The 21,968-nt window shown below is 45.5% G+C and overlaps 1 protein-coding gene across 1 annotated transcript in view; it reads right to left on the bottom strand.

Annotated features, from left to right (window-relative positions):
- Nucleotides 1–21,728, bottom strand: part of SCUBE2 (signal peptide, CUB domain and EGF like domain containing 2) — a gene marked incomplete at both ends in the record, with an annotated part of 35,903 nt that extends 14,175 nt beyond the window's left edge. The window contains 13 exons of the mRNA XM_082283211.1: nucleotides 509–595; nucleotides 1,183–1,299; nucleotides 1,781–1,903; nucleotides 4,245–4,361; nucleotides 5,920–6,042; nucleotides 7,051–7,167; nucleotides 8,293–8,382; nucleotides 9,261–9,377; nucleotides 9,773–9,898; nucleotides 15,321–15,455; nucleotides 18,593–18,718; nucleotides 19,148–19,270; nucleotides 21,626–21,728. Of these exons, the coding sequence (XP_082139337.1) occupies nucleotides 509–595; nucleotides 1,183–1,299; nucleotides 1,781–1,903; nucleotides 4,245–4,361; nucleotides 5,920–6,042; nucleotides 7,051–7,167; nucleotides 8,293–8,382; nucleotides 9,261–9,377; nucleotides 9,773–9,898; nucleotides 15,321–15,455; nucleotides 18,593–18,718; nucleotides 19,148–19,270; nucleotides 21,626–21,728 (1,504 nt within the window). The remainder of the gene's footprint in view (nucleotides 1–508; nucleotides 596–1,182; nucleotides 1,300–1,780; nucleotides 1,904–4,244; nucleotides 4,362–5,919; nucleotides 6,043–7,050; nucleotides 7,168–8,292; nucleotides 8,383–9,260; nucleotides 9,378–9,772; nucleotides 9,899–15,320; nucleotides 15,456–18,592; nucleotides 18,719–19,147; nucleotides 19,271–21,625) is intronic.
- Nucleotides 21,729–21,968: the final 240 nt, after the last annotated feature.

The following is a 21,968-nucleotide window of genomic DNA, read 5'->3' as shown; positions in this document are numbered from 1 at the left end:
ACCCTCTTGCTGTGAAGCTGGTTCACAACTGGAATTAGAATGAAGAGTAGTGCATTTTATTAGAAAAAAGAAAATGAGAGAAAGGAGAGCAAGACCAGATCTACTACTGGGTGAAACAAATAAGGGTGAGCTGAAATCAAAGGAGATACTCCACATCATTTCAGAAAGTAGTTTATGTCTATGGCTGTAAATGCTTTCTAAACTTTACTGTCCAACAGCTCAACCTAAACACGTTGTATGTTGTCAATACTGTCTGGACAACTAAAAGGAGTCTAGCTGTTTATTTCACTACTGATCTTTTTCTTTATTTTTAAGTCTCAGTTTGAATGATGCTGATGAAGCCACATAAGGGGAATTTTCTGCGGCAATCATGAACTACAATCATGAGGAAGAAAAAAAGAGACAGATTATAATGAAGAAGGAAAGTAGAAAGTCAACAGAAATACCTTTGTTTCACAATTATCAATGAAAAGAAATCAAAGTATGTAACAGTAAACGTGGTGATTACCCAGCCAGCTGGAAGCATTTGCATTTTGCTGTTTTTTCTTAAGCTGAGAGGACCTGCCACAGGTGAGGGTGTAGGCATCCTGTGTTCCTAACAGACAGACAGACAGTACAGACACAGGCACAGTGCACACACTGAGGACTCATGTAGCATGAAACACATTTTAAATTGATTGGTATCATCATCCAGTGTTGTTCATGAAATACTCCACATTAGAACTTGTCTCTTCCTAAGCCATTTAAAGGATTCAGGAAGAGAAACAGCATCTGTCCCATAGGCGCCGGCTGAGTGCGCACGCCGTGTCCTGTGGGATGGAGGGGCTGTGTGGGCAAAATCTCAGACCCCACGCAGGGCTGGAATGCCTTTGCCCCATTCACCAGTGCCTCTCAGGGCCAATTAAGGAATGGCCCAGGGAGCACAGAGAATTCTTCCCTGTCCTCCCCAGCTTCAAAAAGAGACTTGTCGTGAGAAGGGAATCTGAGGGTAGAGTGGTTATAAAAGACAAGGAAGAGGGGCTTTCCTGGACACTGTCAGGGATACAACCCTTTATTATCTGCAGTGAAAGAGGAAAGATCTGTTTATTGACTACTTCTAGGGTCTTCCATGAGAGTTAGGAGGTTGGCCACTCCTACACTCTGTCCAGGATCACATGCTCAGTTTTGTTAGCTTTGACTTACCAGAGAATACCTGGACATCCGGAGAGCAGCTCAAAAAGCATCTATCACTCCCACCACTCTTAATGCAGTGCAGCAATACCTTGGGTGACACATTATCAGACAAGGCACCTTTTGTCTCTAAATAAGATAAAACAAACACTCACAGAATTAAAACATCTCCCTTCACCCTACTGATAAATCAGTGTGCAGCTGCTTTTATAGCCAGTACCTGAGAGCACCCATGCAATTAATATGCTGTTTAGACAGAAAATTAAAGCAAAATAAAACCTCTGGAAGGTCACGCCACAGAAGTAATTTCCTTTGTCATGAGCAAAACCTTCTCATGCAGAGGAACAAAAGGAAATAGAAGAATGAGCTAGATAAAAGCACAGGAAAGAAAGCATCAAAATCCCTCAAAGTATCTCCTGTTTTTGGGGTTGGTTTTCTGTTTGTTTTTATGAGTTTCAACATCACTACCATCGCGCCTTGCTAAAAATTAAAACAGAATACTGGGAACAATGACTCACACCACTTAACTGGACAGACCATCAAATTTGACTGTAACCATATGGCCCGTTAGACACATCAGGAGTAGAAATGTATTTACTAGACACCTTACCAACACAGTCCTTTTTGTTCCAGTGCAGCTTGTAGTTAGAGTGACACAGGCATTCATAGTCTCCCAGAGTGTTCACACACAGCTGCTGGCAACCACCATTGTTGATGCTACATTCATTAATATCTACAGAGGAAAGACAAAATACTTTTTAAAAGTTCCTCTTCCCCAAGTTCTGCACTCTAACTCTGTTAGGTGAATGTGGACACAAATACTGTTCAGTAGGGTTTTGAAAAGACTGCAGGAATGCTACCTGGACACCCACCTTGAAATAGCTTGTCTTCATGGAAATCCTTTGATAAATGTCAAAATACACCAAATGCTGGTGGCTCATAATTAAACAATATCCAGCATCAGCAATTATGAATTAACTCTAAGAAAAGCAGATCAAGTCAAATCTGTATTGCACTCTGTCTGGGTAATTAATATTTCCAATTTGAAATAAAGACAGAACATGGGCAGGATTCATACTGACCAACCCTCCAAAGGGCTCTGATAGAGACAACTGCTGTGGAACACTTTGGCTCTGTGGGCAAACACCACCATTGTGTCCCCTTTGTCTCTCTTGGCCAATTCTGGGGCCTTGTCCCGCCCAATAAATGCCAACAGGAGGAGAAATCACTGACAACACGACACATGCAGCCTCTAGTGCAAACTTGCATGCTGATGCAGAATATACCATTCAGCAGTGCTGTACCCCAGGGGTCAACACTGGGGCCAATACTATTTATCCTCTTCATTAAACCTGGATGGTGGGACAAGAGTTCACCCGCAGCAAGTTCACAGATGACACAAAACTGGGAGGAGTGGCTGATACACCAGATGGTTGTGACACTATTCAGGGGGACCTCAACTGCCTGGAGAAATGGGTCAATAGGAATCTCATGAATTTCAACAAAGGTAAATGAAAAGGTCTCTGTCTTTTCTGCTCGGATCCATGCTGAGGAGGGCTTCACTTCTCTCCCATAGCTTTAGGGCAATTGTACATAAACCCAGAAAGCTGCCATCAAGAAACCTCTTGAAAGTCCCATAAAGTTTGTGCATCTGAGGGTACCTACTTCCACATACACATATCTCAGTGGCAGTAAGTTCTTGTCACTGCTGTCCCCAAACTAGATACCCTCTAAGGAACATTTTGTTAGAAAACACTGCAAAAGGCATTACAAAACCAGTCTGATTTGAGGGGAAAATATGCTCTTAACAGAACTGAGACAGCAGGGGTAGGAATGAGCAGAAGAATAATGGAGAAAGAAGGCAACACCTTAAACTGGTACTGCTGCCTAAGATACCACAAAAGCAGCCCAAATCTTTGGTTTTCATTGACTTTTTGTTAGGATGGCAACCTTTTACCCCCAGCACTTAGTGACTTCTTCCACAGAGGTCAGAAGGTGTATTCCCAGTACCCTACCACCTCTGACCAGCCTGTGATTGCCAGTCAATGAGGGACTTACTGTGGTATGGGGATTAACACCTTCTGCACAGGGGTATGACAAGAAAAGGCCAATTAACAGCCAACAGCAAAATTACAGTTCCTTTTCCTTACTGGTAGCCAAAAGAAATTGAATTAATGCAGAGGAATCAACCAGAACTCTTCTTTTACTAAGTAGAGCACATGACAGTGTTATTCCTTATCCAGATAAGTTCCCCTCTTCGTCAGAATAAAACACAGTGATGTTGTAGCCCTGTAACCTTATTTGCAGAATTTCTAGAGGTAGAGGGTAGAATGGACAGGCACACAGAGATTTCTGAATTGTCATCTCCAACTGTGCTCATTCTGCCTCAGAAATAAAAAGGTCTTACTCAGAATTAAGTAAACTTTGGAGGCAGTAAGGCCTTGCCTAGAGCTTATATGAAACAAGTTTGATTCAATTTAGTGTCCCAGTTTTTCATGTTTCCTCATGTCAATTCTGGGAATTTTTCACATGTTAAGGTTCTACGAACAGCTTTCTCTTTCCTTGAACCGTTCTTGTAGGAAAGACATAAAAAATTTAAGAGTATTAATCTTGGCCAGGCTAAAGTGGTACTACACCAGCTAAATTCCAACCTTCATCACATGAGGATCTGACACATGCACAACAGCAACCTGCAGAACTGTAATTTTCAGAGTCACTCAGAGCTTCCTGTTCTTCAAGTCCCACTCCACTGACTTTTCATTGAAGTCAATGACTCTTCTGCATGTGAAAATTGTATTGAATTATGGATTTCAGATCCAAGTACAAAACCCATCAGTTTGTCCTAATAGTTACAGGTCCTTTTTGCATGCACGGTGTAAAGGCAAAATCACTTGAGCAAAGACAGAAATAAGCAGGATCAGTTTCTACTTTTGCTGTGTCTCATTATCACAGCAAGGAGCAAAATGTACTCCGTAGGCCTCCTGCATCTGCCTCAGTTTGTGTCTTGCAGGGACACTAAGCAGACCTGTGGGAACAGCCCTCTGTGCCAGGGCCTGTGTGTGTCTGTAACTCACCTCCACAGTGTGTGAAGCCATACAGGGCATAGCCTTTGTTACAAGTGCACTCGAAGGTGCCGGGGTGATTGATGCACGTGTGGTCGCACGCCCGCTCGAAGGAGCATTCGTCAATGTCTGCAAGGTTTAAAGGGATGCATCAGAACCTCTCAGGCTGGCCAGGGAGCCCTGAGGAGCCAACAGAGTTCAACAACTGCAGAGATGTGCAGATTTATGTGAACTAAGCAGATTCTTTCAAAGCACATAATGTAACATAACAAAATGACAGTTTTTAGAAAGAACGCTTGGTTTGCCAAACAAGCTTTTTCTTGGCAAGTGCAAAAACTGATGCTACATTTTTACAATTATGTTTAAAACAAATTATTTCTCCTCTATGGGAGAAGAAAACTGCTGACAAAACTCTTATTTCATTAAGATTACTCTACATAGAAAAGAAGTCTACAAAGGAAAGCATTGCCTTTGTTTTTTCTCCCTGAATGAAGCTCTTCATGAATTTACAGTGCCTGATTTAAGCCTGCTGAGAATCACAGTGTTCTCTGAGAATGAACATTCATTATACCATCAAAAGTACCTAAAATTGCTGTGCTAGTACATTTTGCATGCCAGGTAAGAATGTTGCAAGACATAAAAAAAGTTCGCATCAACTTCACTAAGAGTTTTCATCAATCTTTTTCCTCTGGTTTTGGCATGCATCATGATACCACTTTTGAAGCAGCCTAGGGAAAGTAACAGAAGTGGCAGGGGCAAAAGGGAGATGCATGTCTTTAAAATACATCCGTAAACAGTTTTAATAAAAAAAACCAAAACAAGCTATCTTGAAAATCGGATGTTTATATAGCAATTTTTTCCCGTGTAAATAGTTGTCCTTCTTTGTCTATTTATAAAGGATAAGAATGCACCAAAACCCTAGGTGAAAATTATTTTCTCTTGGTCAGTTCTGTTTTCTGAAATTCACCTTTAATGTCAGCTGGTTGCCTAGGAAACGGCATAATTCCCCATTTGGCTGACTGAATTGACATTTTTTTATCCTGTTGCTTTTCCACAACCACAGACCATTTTGATCTTCACATTTTTTGTGCATTTAAGCAGCTTAAACAAGATTGCTAAATCTATACATACAGCCACTATACAGCAAAGCAAATATGCTTTGTAGGTCTCACAGGAGAAATCCATGTCATCCTCAAGAGCAAATGCTCCGAGGTGTTTTAGAGAACAGGGGTTCCAGTCTGTCTACAGACCTGTAATTTCATAGATCATGTTATATCTTTTTCCTTAATAATGAGCTCATGGCAACTAAAGATCCTATTAAGAAAAAATAGTTTCACTGTAATGGTGAATCAGTCAGTAAGATGGAGAGAGAGACATTGCCTAATTTTCCCTGTAAATTATTTTAAGATCATTAAGGCAGGAGGAAGCATTAACCTTGTAGAGAGCTTTTTAAGATGATGCTGTCTCTGTCCCTTCCAGATAATATCTCACTGTGCCATTGAACATATCTCCTACAACAGCATCAAGCCAACTGTATTAACTCAACAGCTGTTTCAGAAGAAAAAAATCCAAACTGAGGAATGGAAATTATTCTGGAGTCCATTATCACTTCATCATTGTAGTAGATGTCCAAGCCACGCTGATTTGTCCTACTTTTGTTGTACCATTGTCTCTCTAGTGCACATACCTTGACAGGACTTCTCATCTGTTAATAATTTAAATCCTTTTCTGCAGCTGCAATCAAAACTGCCAACAGTGTTTTTACAGAAATGATCACAGCCTCCATTATTGGACTGGCATTCATCAATATCTGTAACAGAAAAAAAAGCCTTCAGCAAATAAACAGAGCTTCAGCAATCAACCTACTTCCAGTGCCAGATGCAGAAAAGAGTCACGTCCAGTCGGTTAGAGGAGCCCAGAAACAAAATCTAGTGAGACTACCACAAATTGTAAGGAAGATCAGATCCAACTCTTAAGAATGATCCAGCCCATTCAGCCCCAGGACAGTGTTATTTGCTCTCATTTAATATATTGCTGTCAGTTGCATTTGGGTAATGCATTCATAAAAGACCATTCCCTAAGTTCTGTTTGGAAACACTTTGACTCCAAGGCTCTCTAAGAGGTTTTAGTGTTTTAAACATTCTCTCCATTTCCTCTTCATAAGCCCTGCAGAAATCTCAGAGACTTCCTGAGCTACCCCATCCTTTCCACGGCAATAGTAGAATGAGGCCTTTATCTAATATCAATTGACTCAGGTCTGGCGATTTCATCATTTTTGCTTAGCAGAACAGCCTTAACATCTAATTACTGGAAAAGCAATATGATATACAACCCAACCATGCCTTTCGTCCTTGCCAGTGCCCTCATTAGAGGTGCTTGGCCCAGTGCATATTTATAAAACACATCCCCGTTTACACACTGGTATTTACTTACCAACTGCTCTAATGTCCAGCTGGCTGTGGGTAGTACAGCAGGCTATTGCTATTGGACTGGAGACCTGTAAGTACCCACACACCTGCTGGCCTCTGCTTGGCCACAGAGCTGTTCTTGCTCTCCCAAACCTCACCTCCAAAAAATGAGGCACAAGAGGTGGAAGTGGAGAGACGGAGGGCAGAGCAGAAGAGAATCTCTGCACATTATACACTTGATGTGGAGGAAACCACACCCTCTACCCTCGGTGCAGTCCTTCCTTCGGTGAGACTGCACACACCAGCCTTCCTCTGGACACTGGGCTGCCTTTGTTAGGAGATTAATACCCTACAGGACTTGGTAACACCTTACAGTTGTTGGTACACGTGTCCAGGAGTATAAAACCCACCTTTGCATGTCTTGCCATCAAACTGGAGCGTGAATCCAACGGGACAGCTGCAGTGGACGCCGGTGGATGTGTCCTTACAGGTGCGATCGCAGCCGCCGTTGTTCACTGCACACGTTTCTGGCCAACGAGACGAAGCTCAGGTTTGCTCAGGGAAATTATAATGGTACCAAGAAACATTGTGGGATACAAGACACAGTACCAAGCACATTGCTATTCAAACATTTAGCCTAGAACACACAAGTAACTGCTAAACGCATGTGTTGGCAAAATCCCTGCCTCAGCTATTTCCAGGTTTTTTTGGAAACTCTAGGAACCAAAATACCATCTTCTGGGTATTCTATTTGTGTCTTAAACACAAATCCCTGCTCCTTGATGATGAATCTCTTACTGTCAGTCTGTTTCCTTATGCCTGCACTCAATCCCGCCTGATCCTCTGACACGTCCCACCAATGGAACACCTGGTTTCACTCAGCACTACTAAACCAGTTTCCTTAAATCCCTCCCAGCTCACCTTCCCACATTACCTGTGCTCCCAGTCATGGTGGATAACACCCTCACTGAGCATCCCCTCAGCCTGGTAACCCAGGTGCCATTTCAACCAAAGTTTGTTCCTCTCACTGCCCCCTATGCAAACTGTGTCTCAATCTCACCAAATCTTTCTAGTGAACACTCCTAAAACACAGTTCTTCACAGCCAACCAACCAGAAATAACTCCCTCTTTGGCATTCATCCTCTTGTCATCAGTCTAATCACCTCAGTCAGTCTAACAACCTTTTCACAGGCTGGACAAATGCAATTTTACACAGAATGTATTGATTGAGAGAGCTGCAAAGAACATTTTTTAATGTCTGCTTTTTGAAGCCTTCTTTCTAGCTCTATCCTCGTTTTCTGCAGCATCAAGCATATGCTACTTATTGTCAAGTTTTGAGAGCTCTACTGGCTTATTCCCTCCCAGTCTCTCATCTCACATGCACTATTGGCACGCTGTGTTCAACCTCCAAGGGAAGACAGAGTGCATCTTCTTTCTTCCTCTGTCATTCTTTTTGAAAACAAGGCTATACATTTAGAGGTCTGAACATTATGGAATAATATTATCTCCTTAAGAGGGAGTGGATAATCTCAGGCAGAATTCAGCCCAGAGCTGAAGGTTACAACAAAAAAAAACCAAGAAAGCCCCACACCAACTCTTTGATCTAAATAGTTTCAACAAGCAGCAGAATTATTTTGGATCAGCACTTTTACCCATAAGCAACCGTCGCTTCACTCTCTTGTCCACATCAGCTGCTGCTGTAGTGTTTCCCTCAGAAATGTCAACAGCAGCCTCTTGCCTCTCTGTAAGGAACATGAAAAAAGCAAGTGAGTAAAGGTGCCCTGACCAGAATCCTCATCTGACATCCAACACACACACACACACACACTCAAACAGCTTCATCACACACTGAATCAGAGACAGTCGGAACTGGCCAGGCAGAAATAAATAATTTTTAAAGAGCAAGCAGTAATAAAAATCATGAAGACCCTTCAGTCAAAACCATGAGAATACTCTGCTTTTGTGGCTTCCTTACAAGTCATGTTTGCTTCAGTACTCTTAACAAAACAAAAGATGTGCTACAGATGTAGCAAACAGCAACAAGATGAAAGAACTAATTGAACTGTCATGAACTGTTCTGTGAGGAGCTCACTGTCATCATCTATCGTGGGTTAATTGCAACGACCAGCCAGTTATGCCTGAGCATTTGATTTCAATCAACAGACAACAAACTCTTCCAGAGACTGGAAGAGTTTATCAATCTTAAGTACTTTCTTTACTGGATAACTGCCTTGCCAAAATTATACATTAATTGATTTCAGAGTCCCAGTTTTAACAGATGTACTCCTTGGTTACACTCTCTGACTCATGCTATTGAAGAAACTGAACCTAGAATACCCTAGAGGGAAGGAAACCTTCTTTGGTTAGTGACAGGCCTTGTGTTTCAGGGGGGACCAGTGATAATTACAGGTTGCAATAGTATTAGGTAGCTACTTATATAGGGAAGCATAAATTGCCAACCAACTCACTCACACACTATCAGGTTCCCTAATTTTGAATTCCTTGACATTTTCTAGCCATGCTCTTATGAGGGGCATTAATCATGCACACACACAGCACCACCACACCATCCTCGAGTTGGCCATCGACAGCAAACTACTTCCCTCCACCGCATACTGACCCAGGCAGGTTTTCCCATCCACGTGCATGACGTACTTGGGGTGACACCCACAAACAGGCCCATTATCAGCATCATCACACGTGTGCTGGCAGCCCCCGTTCCCGTGGTTACACGTCACTGGGAAGAAAACACATGTCACTCTCACAAGTACTTCCAGCACTTTTGAAGGACGGTGCGCAATTCCATCGCCAGCTGAGCATCCAACACACCTTCCTAATGTGCCCCTGTCCTGAAGGACTCTGTGAGACTGAAACAGTGCAGAGCTCTCTCGTGGAGCTGAACTTCCCATCATTATGAATGATGGCACAACTCCCAAACTACAGACACTACAGCAGTTAATTGACCTGTGTGACAGTGTCCAGAAAAGACATCAATTCTGGTTTAATTCAAATGCACACAGTTCAGGCGTATCATCCCTCGTTAGCTAAAACATACCAAATCCCATTTCACTGCAAACAGAACACCATTTGTTCACTTTGGGAAACCATAAGCATATGCAGAATGTTGCCTACAAATGCAGCTCCTCTGGTTCTTGGACAGCTCAAATCCTGGTCGGCATTCACAGGCAACTCCTCCTTTGGGCGTTTCTCTGCAGATGTGGGCACAGCCATGATCTTTGTTCATGCAGCTCATGCCTTCTGCAAAACAGGAAAGGTACAAGAGCTTCAGCACCCTCAGCACCTCTGTGTGCAGGCAACAAAGTCAGTTCAATACACACACGTACTCCAGCCTGCTACCCTGGGAAGGCTCCGCAGGGTTGGGACAAGAAGTGTCAGCTTACAGAGAGGAAAGGCAGCAAGTCCAGTCCTGCATAGTCAATGGCCCCAAGGTTTCTCCTTCTGTGATCTTTTCTGTGCCCATGTTCTTTGACTGCAAGGTCAAAGAGCAACATCCACAGGTTTGTGCAGCACCTGCATTCTCATTCAATGCTCCCACTTTATACCAGTGTTCATAAAACCTCCTCATTTCTTTTATAAAAGTGGAAATGTCCTGGCAAGATCCAAGTCCAAAGTGAAGTTCTTATTTCTCTGCTTAAAAGAGCAGCCAGCAGACTCAGGAATGTTTAGAACAGCAGTCACAAGGGTCATCCCAGTTTCAATTACTGGCTTACAAAGCAGATTCCCAGAGTCATAACCTATCTCAGCAGTGACCAAGTAGACACCAGGCCAACATGCAGATTGCACACGTGCTGTATATCAGTTCTCTTTTTGTTAACCATTTTGTTTTCAATTTTTTCCTGATTTCAGTAAGTACCACCCAAAATAACATCACTGGGTATTATTACCATATTCTGTATTTCTACACACCTTCCCAGCTAGACAGAATTTAGTGCCAGTGCCTGCTTTAACCAAATGAAGAACCAGTGTGACACTAGTGACTCTATTTCTTTTGCTACACCTCCTAAAACATTCTGCCATTTTTATCTCTGCCAGTCCACACACAGCACTCAGTGACTGCCAGAGTGTCTCGTCTGGCCTTTGCAAAAAGATAAAGTCAATTGAATGGGGAGGAATAGCTCCTAAAATAATTGTAAAAACTTCTTCCACCTTGCCCTGTGGTTCAGTGCAATCAGTGGCTTTGCCATTGGCAAGAAGGTGGTACAGTCTGCACACACACAACACAAAAACACACAGCAGCTGGCTGAGTTACCCAAAGGGATCATTAGACCAAATAGGTTTTCTTTAACAGAATACCACAGATTTTTGATGAAGTCCTCTACAGTGCTACAAAACCAGGAAAGAGAAGACATCTGAATGCTCTCCTGGGGTATACAGAGAGCATAACTTTACCATCAAATTCTCTCCCTTGGTACATCTGGCTTTAAAAGGACAAGTTACACCAAAATGTTCTCTCTCTCAGTGAGAACATTTCATTTGTGAAGACCAAGTGGAGCACACTTTGGCTGCAAGGGCTCATCCCACACCACCCCAGCAAACTCCACTGGAGCTGAGCAGATGCACAATCAGAAGCAGAACAGAAAGGGTGACCATGCTGCTGGAAAGGGATTGTGTGATCAATTCCACATCCTATATATTTTTTAAACTTACACAGCCCTTTTGGCAGCCTTATAGCTAAGTGAAACAAACCCACTGCATTGTGAGGCAGAGGTCACCATTATTCCACTCCACTTCAATTAGGTCCTTGTTCCACACCGCTATTCTCGCCCCCTGAAGCACCAGCTACAGGACCCTTTCTCTATTAAGACAGCTTTAAGCAACAAAAGAATGGACTTTGCAGAGCCCAGATTATTCTGCTCTACTGGCTTTTTGATTCCTTTCCCACAGTGAGGACTCTCCAGAAGTCCAACAAGACAATGAGGCTTCAAAACCTGCAGCGCACAGACACAGCCCAAGGAGCCCACAGGAAAGCTGTCACCCATTATTGTGTCAGTCAAGGAAGGAGACAACCTATGAGGCCACAAATTAGCCTCATTAGCACTGGTGTTTTTGTGAAAGTTCTGGTCTTAAGCATGCAGTATGGTTTGGTCTGTTAGCTCGGAGGGGTTAGAGAGCATTAAGGGAATTAGCAGCTTAGCTTCTGTTAACAAAGTCATTCTTTTGTCTCTATTGAGCTACCAAAGGGGAAACTGTTCAAGCAGGTACTTTGGTAAAGTTCACTGACACCAAACAAATGGTTTCTATGCTCCATTTGGGATTGCTCCGTTCTGAGAGAGCAGAATTCAATCAGGTCTCCACAGAAAGCTAAAGCCGCACTTTCCAGACCAGGATGCATTTTAATAACAAAGTATTCATTGTGTAACAAGGTACTCCACCAAACCCACCAAAATCTAGCTACCCAAAAGGCAGTTTCATAGAAGATACCCACATTCACACATTCCAGCATTTACTATGGGGTTGCTGCTTATTTCCAAAGGTCATAAACCTCTCCAAGCCCCATTTCATAAGGTTGTATTAAAAACACATCTGTAAAGCCATAAAAGCTGTGCGACTGCAAACTCCTTGGTGGACACAAAGTCTCCCAGGTCACATTGTTCCAGTGCTGTTGCAGTGGCAGACTGTGGTCCAGAACCAAACCCCAAACAAATTTTGGTCAAATCCCATCACATACTTCCCAGACCCACCATTTCTCTTGCAGGAGACCCTGCCCTACTGTCTCACAAATATCTTGGGATGGATGACTCTGGATTGCCACTCTCAGCCAAAAGAGGTGAATCCAGCGCCTGCCTGGCTGAGCAGATCCCAAGCCAGATGAGTCCTTTCTGATGACTGGACCTTCTTGAAGTTACCCAGCAAGCCTGAAATGTGAGCACTCCTGTCGCTGGCAAAACACAGGCAAAAAAAGCCAGCATGGTATTTCCCTATCAGGTCATGCTAAATTAATCTCTTACATGTATGATCTGTGTTTCAATCTTTGTATTTTTTCGCACGGAAGGTGTCAGGACAACATTCCCAATCTGCTAAGAGCATTAAGGCTCCATTTAGGGCATGTTCAAGCAGGCACTCCGTAGGACAGAGGGAGAGGATGCAATGATATAAAGAGTTAGAAGAGGTTCTCAGAGGCATCCTCTAATAGAAAAATGGTGAGGAGCATCAGCACAGCCAGCAGAACAGGACATCCCAGGAATGCTTTAGTCTTTCATCATGCTTGCTACATCCTCATGTTAAGGCAACTTTTCCCCAAAAGCTCTCTAGTTATCCCTGTTCTCCACAGCCAAGGCTCCTAGAGTGACAGTGAGATGGTGCCCTGTGTACGCATCCACACAGCAATTTGAAACGTGGCTTTCATCCTACAGATCCTGTTCATTCCCATCAATTCAGCCCAACAAGCAGAGAGCTATGACTGTGAAATACCACAAGGGAGAGCAGCAAGATTTGCCATCCAGAGCAATATCAGCCACAAAGATGTACTACATATTTACTCACAAAAAAACCTGTTTTCCTTCAAATTTTTATATTCTCCAATACGGGGCAAGCTGAACCCAGAAACGAGGTGCACATGCATGGCTGCCCTGCCACGAAACAGCCTTTCCCTGGGTAAACAGCCTCCCAAGGTAATTCATTCTCCCACACAGATGAAGAGCAACTCATTTCAGCAGGCAAACAAGGAAAGAAATAGGATTGCACACAACTTCCCAGGACAGTTTCAGTTCCTGTGGTTTAAGCTCCAGTTCACTCTACTTCTGTGTATTTAAAGGCCAATACAGCAGACCACAAGGAAAGTCTGTCAGGTATTAATGCATGAAGAATCTTAGCTGGGCTGGGAGACAGGGAAGGAAATATTCCCTCATTTTACAGAGAAGAAGCACAACTGAGTAGATGGTCTAGGCAGTAGGAGACAAAAGCTACTTTGATCAGTGCTGTGAGGTCTCGAAACAGAACCAATAAAGTATGAATACTGAGCAATGCATACACAAGGCAGAGAACAGAAGTCCCAGAAATGAGCAGAAAAGCAGAGAACAAAGTGAGGGGAGAGATAAAGCAGTGAGATTTGGCTTACAACAGACATGCCCACCCAAGGGAAAAAAAAAAAGGGTTAAAAAAAAAGGTGGGGAATCCCGAGCAGTACTTTATAGTAATGAAGGGGGGTGGGAGGGAAACAGTCACAGCATGAAAATGTGAAAAAAAATGGCTTTTAAAGAAAGCAAAACAAACACTTCAGTGTTTTACTAAGAAGAAAAAAATGTATCAGGCAAAACAGCGTGTTGGGGTTTTTTCTTAAGATGGGTTTTGATAAAGATGTACTTTATTTGACAGTATTTATGAAAAAAAATCCCACATATTTTTTCCCCTCTTTGTTTTCCTTTCCAAAGAAAATGGCCTAAGTTTAGTATTCGGTATTATGAACAAAAGGCCTCTTTGGGAAAAAAAAGCTACGAGAAATTAAAAGCATCTTTAAGAAGAGAGGTAGAATTCCAAAGGTACAATTTAGGGAACAAATATTAATAGGGAATGCTGCTGCTGTCAGTTCAGGAGAGTAGAATGTACTCAAGTAGCAGCAAGTGTGAAGAGTTGGAAGTTTTTCCTCCCTTGGCATCAGACAAGACAAGGAGTTCAAGAAACCAGTTTCTGTCCTTAGAGACCTCCTCCACAGAGGCACACAAACTCACATCCCTGCTAGCCACATATCTTGTCCCACTACTGCTGCCCTCCTGCCTGCCCCCACTCCTGGCTCAGCCCCTGCAGTGACAACGGGAGCCACGGCCTGAGAAACCACCCGGTCCCCGTGAGACCAAGCCCAGGGCCAGAGGAACTGGGAACACAAATTCTGAATCCAAACAAAAGATCAACTCAGCTCTGCCAGATGACAGCCACCTCAGCACCCTCATCTGTGGATGGCCATATGTGTCTCTAAATGTTGATCTCCTCACTGTGGGGATTTTTAAAGTGAGATTTGTTTATTCATGCTCAGATTCCTCTTCCAGTTATGCCAACATAGATTAAAGAAAGCTTTGCAGCTTTAAATACTTCTTACTAAGATTTTCACTGTACAGTTCAATGGACAACTCCCTGATCTGAGCAACCACTTGAAAGTATTTCCTAAGGGCATCCAAAATAATTTTGTTCAATCTGATGTCTAATTAGATATCCAAGACTCTGATCTCTCAAAGGTCGCTTCACAAAGGTTTCACTCAAAACAAAGCACTAGGTTTGAATACCTTTGGGGCTGACAAACAATAAATCTCTTAGCTGAAACCTAAACACTGTACAGGGAATCTAAAATGTATCTGAAGGTAGTTCAGGTATTGCCCTGTAACTAAAGCCAGTGAAAATGGTCAGAACTTGCTGTCTTTCCATTTGTTGCCATTCCCTGGATTAGGACACAGCTTAGCTGCACAACAGAGCATCAAGGACACGGGGAGTACAGCCTTTAACAAGCACAACACCGCAGACACACAGGTGGGATCAAAGAGGAGGAAGGGATGTAGCGTCGTTAAAGCCTCTTAGAAGATTCTGACGCACTGCTCCTTTTAAAAGCAGTGAGGACTTCAAGACCCTTCACAGCTTTGAAAACCTCAACTTAGAAATACTTGTGAAGATGGTTTAGAGCTGTTGCCTCTGTCAGGAGCTGCTGCTCGCTGCCCGGGGGCAGGGGCGGTACCTTCAGAGCGGTGGATGCAGGTATGCTGGTTGTCGCTGAGGAAGAACCCTTCCTTGCAGCGGCACTCGTAGCTCCCCACGGTGTTGACACAAACGTGCTGGCAGCCACCGTTGTTGAACATGCACTCGTCTGTGTCTGAAAGAGAGAGGGGAAAGAGAGATCAGCTTCGTGCTCACACCAACCCACGGTACAGACAGACATCGGCTCGGGCTGGAACCACCCAGGCAGCTGAGACACCCCGGGCTACCCCGTGGTTGCAGTTGTGCTGCCACCCTTGGGAAAGTGCATTTCTGCTGCCGCTCTTGCCCTGTTTGCAGTCTGCCCAAGCAGCCACAGGGCTCCCAAGAAATGCTGGCCAACCCAAATAACCAGAGCTGATGGTTACAGCTAAGGAGGAGCAGCCTTGGCAGAGCCAGGTCAGGCCCCCCAGCACCCATGGGAACACTCCGTGCCCCTCAGTGCAGCTGGATCTGGCACTGGCACTCCACAGCTCTGGAACATCCAGCTGAGCAATCACACCTGGGTCTGTCTGGCTCAATGGGACAAGACCCTTTGGATCCAAACCCATCCAAGCTATAAAAGGCATTTTCCCAGAAACCTCCACATCCTGAAGCAAATGAGGAACAAGAAGAATACAAACCTCAAATTCAGTTAAAAACCTATCCCCTGCTTCTTCCTTTCACCCTAGCTAGAATTCACACACCACATCTGTTCTGGTACTTGGTTTGATTTATCATCCTCCTCCCTCAAGTCTAGGACATCATCACTCATCATCAAGGCTGCTGCTGTGTTGCCTGACTGCGGTCAAGCACAAGAGCAGAAATTCTGGAAGCAGTTTTAATCTTGATTTTGCAACATTCAGAGCCTCAGCAACACCAGAGAACACAGAAGGATTCTGCATGCTAGAAAACCAAGAGAACCAAAGAGTAGAAAAACTTTAGCTAAGCCTCTGAACAACAAGATGCCCATCCCAATCTCCCAATTCTTTGGCATTTTACCCCTTAATAAGCACAGGTTTTTTGTAACCACTACCACCAAATACTTTTTCTAGCCTAATTTTCAGAAATTGTAACAGGAGCTCAAAAATGCTCAGTCCCTTAAAAACAGGACAAAACCCTGCTGAGGCAAAGCACTGGTCTCATTTGCAAATTCATCTGTAACATCATGTTTGCTCCCTGTTCTGTTCATTGTTCCTGGCTAATAGCACAATGTTTTTAAGTTAACACTGTAGCATTTCTGGCAGAAAACAGCTGTCTTTTAAAAAAAAGGAGAAAGAGAGGCTTTTAGTAAGAAGCATAACATAGTATTACAACAGATTTAATGTCTAGTGAAGGCAGTGAGTAAGCCAATTGGATGCAAAAGAATGTGACCTGCTGGAGAAAAAGAGCGGCTGACATATGTCCATCACAAAGGAGCTGAGTATTTTAGAGTTCTGCAGCTATGTGAATGTGCAAACAATCATGAATAAACAGCCACCACGAGCCTTTAGTGCTATAGATTTGAACTCCAGCAGATGTTTCTGTCTTACAGACCTTGGAAAGCTTTCAAAAAAATCATCTCTTTCCAACAAGTAATTGTCTATTTGGCTTAAACCCAGGCACACAGCCGAGATCTTCAAAAATAAGGGTGAGAGGAGGGCAACCCTGGCGTGAACAAAGTAAATAAACAGATTAAGAGAAGATGTGATCCAATTTGCTGCATGCCAAAATATTTATTTAACGTTTACATCACAACTCAAAATTGGCACATCAGTGGTAAAACCCTCATTGTATGTCAATGACATTTTATTTTATAGGTCTGCCATGCAATACTGAGCATAGTGACACAGCAGGTGGTAGATTTTGGTCTAAGTTACATTGCTGGTCACAAACAACCCAGCTGAAGCGTGCCCTGGGTACAAAGAGAATACACACATGCCTTTTGGTGCCATTGTCAGAGGCTGTGTGTTCCTTCACATCCAGCCCTTCATGGTAACCTCAACTGAACTCCACTCTGTGTTTACACTAACGCAAAAATAAGATGGATGTTCTGTTATTTTAAAGTATCCACAGATATTTTGTTTCCCTCTCTACCTTATTTAGTTAAATATCTGGAACCTGGTAAGTTCACCCTCTCTTCCTCTTACTCTGTAGAAAGCTGGGCACACAACAGGTTCCCAGCAGGTAAACCCCAACACAATCCCACTGAATACTCCAGAGCTTTTCTGATTTGTCCCAGCAGAAGATACAGCCTGGGGGTGGTCTGACCCCCACCTGATGTGCCACACACTGGTGGGAAGTGCCCCAGCCAAGCTCACTTCAGTTATGCAGGGAGAGCAGCTTTCCCTCTGACTGCCAAGGGTATGGAGGTGTGTCTGGGCACACCCACATGGAGAGCAGCAGCAGAGGAAAACTGAGCCATGTCCAAAAAAGCAAATGGCACAGGCAGCACAGGGCTGAGCCACACGGGGTGCCCAGCTGGGGTCCAGGAAGCAGGACAGCTTCAGCAGCACGAGGCTCTGCGGCAGCACTGCCAGCAGGCTGACAGCTCCCACCTTTCTGTGCACTGCTGCACTCGGTGCTAGAGGATCCTACCGCAGCAAAGCCACGAGGCCTTGTTACCCTTTGCTAAAGATTTTCACCTGTTGGCACACAAAAAGGAGACTATCGACGTCTTAAATAAAGAAAAAGATGGTCAGAGAGAGAGTGTGCATGGAGGGTCAGCGGAGTGCTGCCCTGAAAACCCTTCCAGAGGTGTGTCCTTTGTCTCACACTAACCACCCAGGGAAAACCCACGCACTGGGATTGGTCCCTCTGTTCTTGAGTGGCCTCCATCGTATACAGCTGCTGCACGCTCCAAATCATCCTCTCCTTTTGGGAATACTCAGACACATTAAGAGTGAGAAGCCCCCACATTACAGACACGTTTGAGAGAGACGATTGCTAAGCCTGGAAGCACACCTGACAACCTGACTAAGCTAACTGTGGAACAGAGAGGACAGCGATAGCACATGTTCCTTTCTATAAACTCATTTAGCATAATAATAGATGACATTTGACACCCTTAAACCCAAAGCACTCCACAGAAATATAGCACAATGATCCTCAATTACAGAGGGGGAAAGGCCCACACTGGGATGGCACATCAGTACCTGGAAATCCTTGGTCCCACATGCAACATTCTTCTCTCCCTGAACTGACTGAGCCCAAGAGATTGCCATGTGTTCCCCATGGATGCAGCTACAGGGCAGTGTTCACATCACCACCCACACTGCTCCTGAACACACTCCTTACCCAGGCAGTTGTGGCCATCGTGAGCCAACATAAAGCCATCGTAGCAAGTACAGCGGTAATTCCCTGGAATGTTGAAACACTCGTGGACACAGCCCCCATTGAAGTCATTGTCACATTCATCAACGTCTGAGGAATAAAGCAAAAGTCAGTATGATGGATGCTTGCCTGAGTGTTATAGACAGGGATGTGACTGCGTAAATGCAAGCAGCAACTGCTGTCCAAAATCATCATTGTCTTGCAAATACACTATATTTAATGCATTTCTTGCTGAATGTTTCTGGTGACTGAGAAAACACCCTGAGACCCCCTTGCAGCTTTAGCTTATATTTTTTAAGGCTGCTGGTTAAACAACAACGTCATTATCAGGCTGAGTGATATGAACAGGTGAAAACCCATGCAAGGTAGGCCTTTAATTTTGTAAACAAGAAGTAAATCAGGTGACGAAACAATGACTATTTTGATCCAAAAATCGTCCCCCATTATTTTTAGTGGCTCTATTTTCTTAGAAATGCTCCATGCTGACACAGACAGAACGTGGTGCTCTGGTCCCTTTACCTTCACATTTCTTCCCTTCGCCAGTGTAGCCCACTTTGCACATGCACTTGTACAGCTTCGGGGTGTTCTGACAAATAGCATCTGGGTGGCAGTCGTCCAGCCCCAGGGCACACTCATCCACATCTGTGAAAAGACAGCAGGCTCAGCAGAGATGTCAGCAGGAGGAGAACAGGGCATGTCTCCTGAACACATCCCTGAGGAGATCACAAGGCTGAGCACCTCTCTGTGGTGCCCACGAGAATACTGTGTGGTTTTGTGTGTCAGGACAGAAACATGCAGAGACAGTATCTGCACTTCAATTTGTGTAATATTCTACCTGCACACAGATGTATTTATATGCAATTCAGATAAGCCCATGTTAAGATCTTGTGCACATTTATAAATACATCCAAAACAATCTCTTAAGGGCTAGATGCTCCATGAAATTCAACTGATAGTCTCAGAGATTCATCAGAGATTGTTAATCTTTCTGATTAACAAAAGCAGTCACCAAAAGAGTTCATGATCACATCCATGCATCACCTGCAGGAAGCCCAATGATTTTTAAAATAACAAGAGGAGTCAATAGAAATGTACTTTCAAAGTCACCACCAAACCATTAAAAGACTGACTTACCATTAAAAAGATGTATAATCTTAAAAAAATTTTTTTAAATACAAGAATAGTATCTGGTAAGCAGCACTGCCAAATCACCTGGCCAGCCATCTCAAAGCACTGAAGCAAAATATCCAGGTGGAAACTTCAGAGAAGAGGAAATGAAGAGAAAGGGAAACACCAACAGGAAGAAGTCCTGGAGATGAAGCGTAGACAGAAGAGGAAGAAAAGTTACAGGCAGCAGAAGACATCAGCACAAGTTTTTAACACAGCAGAGGAAAGCTGAAACATGGAATCAGGAAGATTTCCAGCAACTGGCTTAAAAGAAGAATTGTAGAAGCAACAGTCCACACAGGTATAAAAAGTGCCTCCTAAAACAAGAAATAGGGCATGAGTATCAGCAGAAGGCAACTACTTCAATAGTCAGCCATTTTTTATGGTGGGGATCACTTTCTAAAGGGGAATTTCAGCCAGCACTTCTCCCATTTACAATTATAGCATTCATCCTGCTCTTTTTTTTTTTTTCCCCAATCACAAAATGTGCCTGTAGGTACTGCAGCAGCTGCCAACTGCAGAAAGTGTTCACTTGGTTTTAACTCCTCCTGGGGTTTGGCTGGGGGAAACAAGGCAAGGAGCCAGTGTTAGAGCAGCAGTGCTTTCCTTGCTCTCAGGTGCACACAGCTCCAGTAGCAGTGATGGGGTCCCCAGATGCTACCACCAGAAAACAAAGAGAAGGTGGGAAACAGTGGAAAACAGCTGGGAAGAGCAGCAGAATCTGCCTCCTCTCAAAGCAGAAAAGTCAAGCCATTAAAAAATACGGGAGGCAGTGAATTGAAGGAGCAAGTCGTGCAAGGGGAATAGCTGCGCGCCTCCAGCTAGTGGGACTCAGGTAGGTGGGGCAGAAAGAAAGGATGGGCAGGGAAGAATAGCGGGCATAAAGCAGCATCAGCCACACGTGCTGATTGTGTGCCCGCAGCACCGCCAGCTCTCCCCTACCCGAGCCAGCGGGACACACCTGTCCCGGCAAGAGGGGTCCCAGAAAACACACAGCAAGGAGAGAGCTTCCCTCTAAGCCAGGACACAGAGACATCAATCAGCTCTCGTGCCAGCGGCAGGACCGCGGCTCTGCTGGGTTATTCTTACACCGCCCCTCTGATCTGCAGCGTGCGGTAAAGGACCGCAACAAGAAGCCGCAGCACTAATGCATTGAAAGGCATGGAAAAGAGGGCTAGGAAAAACCCGTAGGCACAGAGAGCGAGATTTCCCCTTGCAGTGACAGTATTCAGAGCAGAAGAGAGACCCTGGAGGAACGAGACTATGAGCAAACATCGCAGCCTTCAACTTGGCAGGAGGCGGCGGCGGGAGAATCCCTGGGCTTGTTCCGCGGGGACCGAAGGCAGCTTCACCCGCAGCACACGCCGCTCACACCCCGCTCCCCAGGTGCCCCGTCCCGGGGCTCATCCCGCTCCCGGGGCAGCGGCAGCACCCGCGGAGCCCGAGCGCCCTGCGAGCAGCGACCGACCCGCGCCGGGCACAGCCCCGCCACGGCCGCACCTCACCCCGGCACCGGCCCCGCGCTCCTTCCCTTCGCCGCCGGCCTCCCCCGCCCCGGGGCCGGCCAGGAGAGGAGAGCCGGGACCGCCCGGTGCCCCGCGGGGGGAGCCGCTGTCCGGGGCTGAGGCGAGCGGGGGCACTCACCGGGCAGGGGAAGGGGCAGGGGGCACTCACCGGGCGGGGACCGGGGGCACTCACCGGGCAGGGGAAGGGGCAGGGGGCACTCACCGGGCGGGGACCGGGGGCACTCACCGGGCAGGGGAAGGGGCAGGGGGCACTCACCGGGCAGGGACCGGGGGCACTCACCGGGCAGGGGCAGGGGGCACTCACCGGGCAGGGGCAGCGCGGCGGGGCCGGCCGGCGCGGGCAGCAGCAGGAGCAGCAGCGGCAGCGCCCTCGCCCCCGTCGCGCCGCGGCGGCCGCCGGACCCCATCGATGGCGCTGCTGCCGCTGCCGCCGGGCGGGAGGAGGCGGCGGCGGAGGGAGTGTCTGGGGCGCCCGGCCCGCCTCGCACTGACAGCGGGCGCGGGGCGGCGAGGGCTGGGCGGGCCGCCCCCTCCCCTGCCCGGCCCTGCCCCGCTGCCCCGGGCGCGGTGGGCGCACCCGGCCCGCGAACCGCCCCATCCGCGCCCGTGGAAGCCCCGGCAGCCGCCCCGGCGCTCGCCCACCTGCG

This window comes from Coloeus monedula, assembly GCF_965178545.1.
Source record: "Coloeus monedula genome assembly, chromosome: 6".
Lineage (NCBI taxonomy): Eukaryota > Metazoa > Chordata > Aves > Passeriformes > Corvidae > Coloeus > Coloeus monedula.
This window is presented reverse-complemented; position numbering and strand designations above follow the sequence as displayed.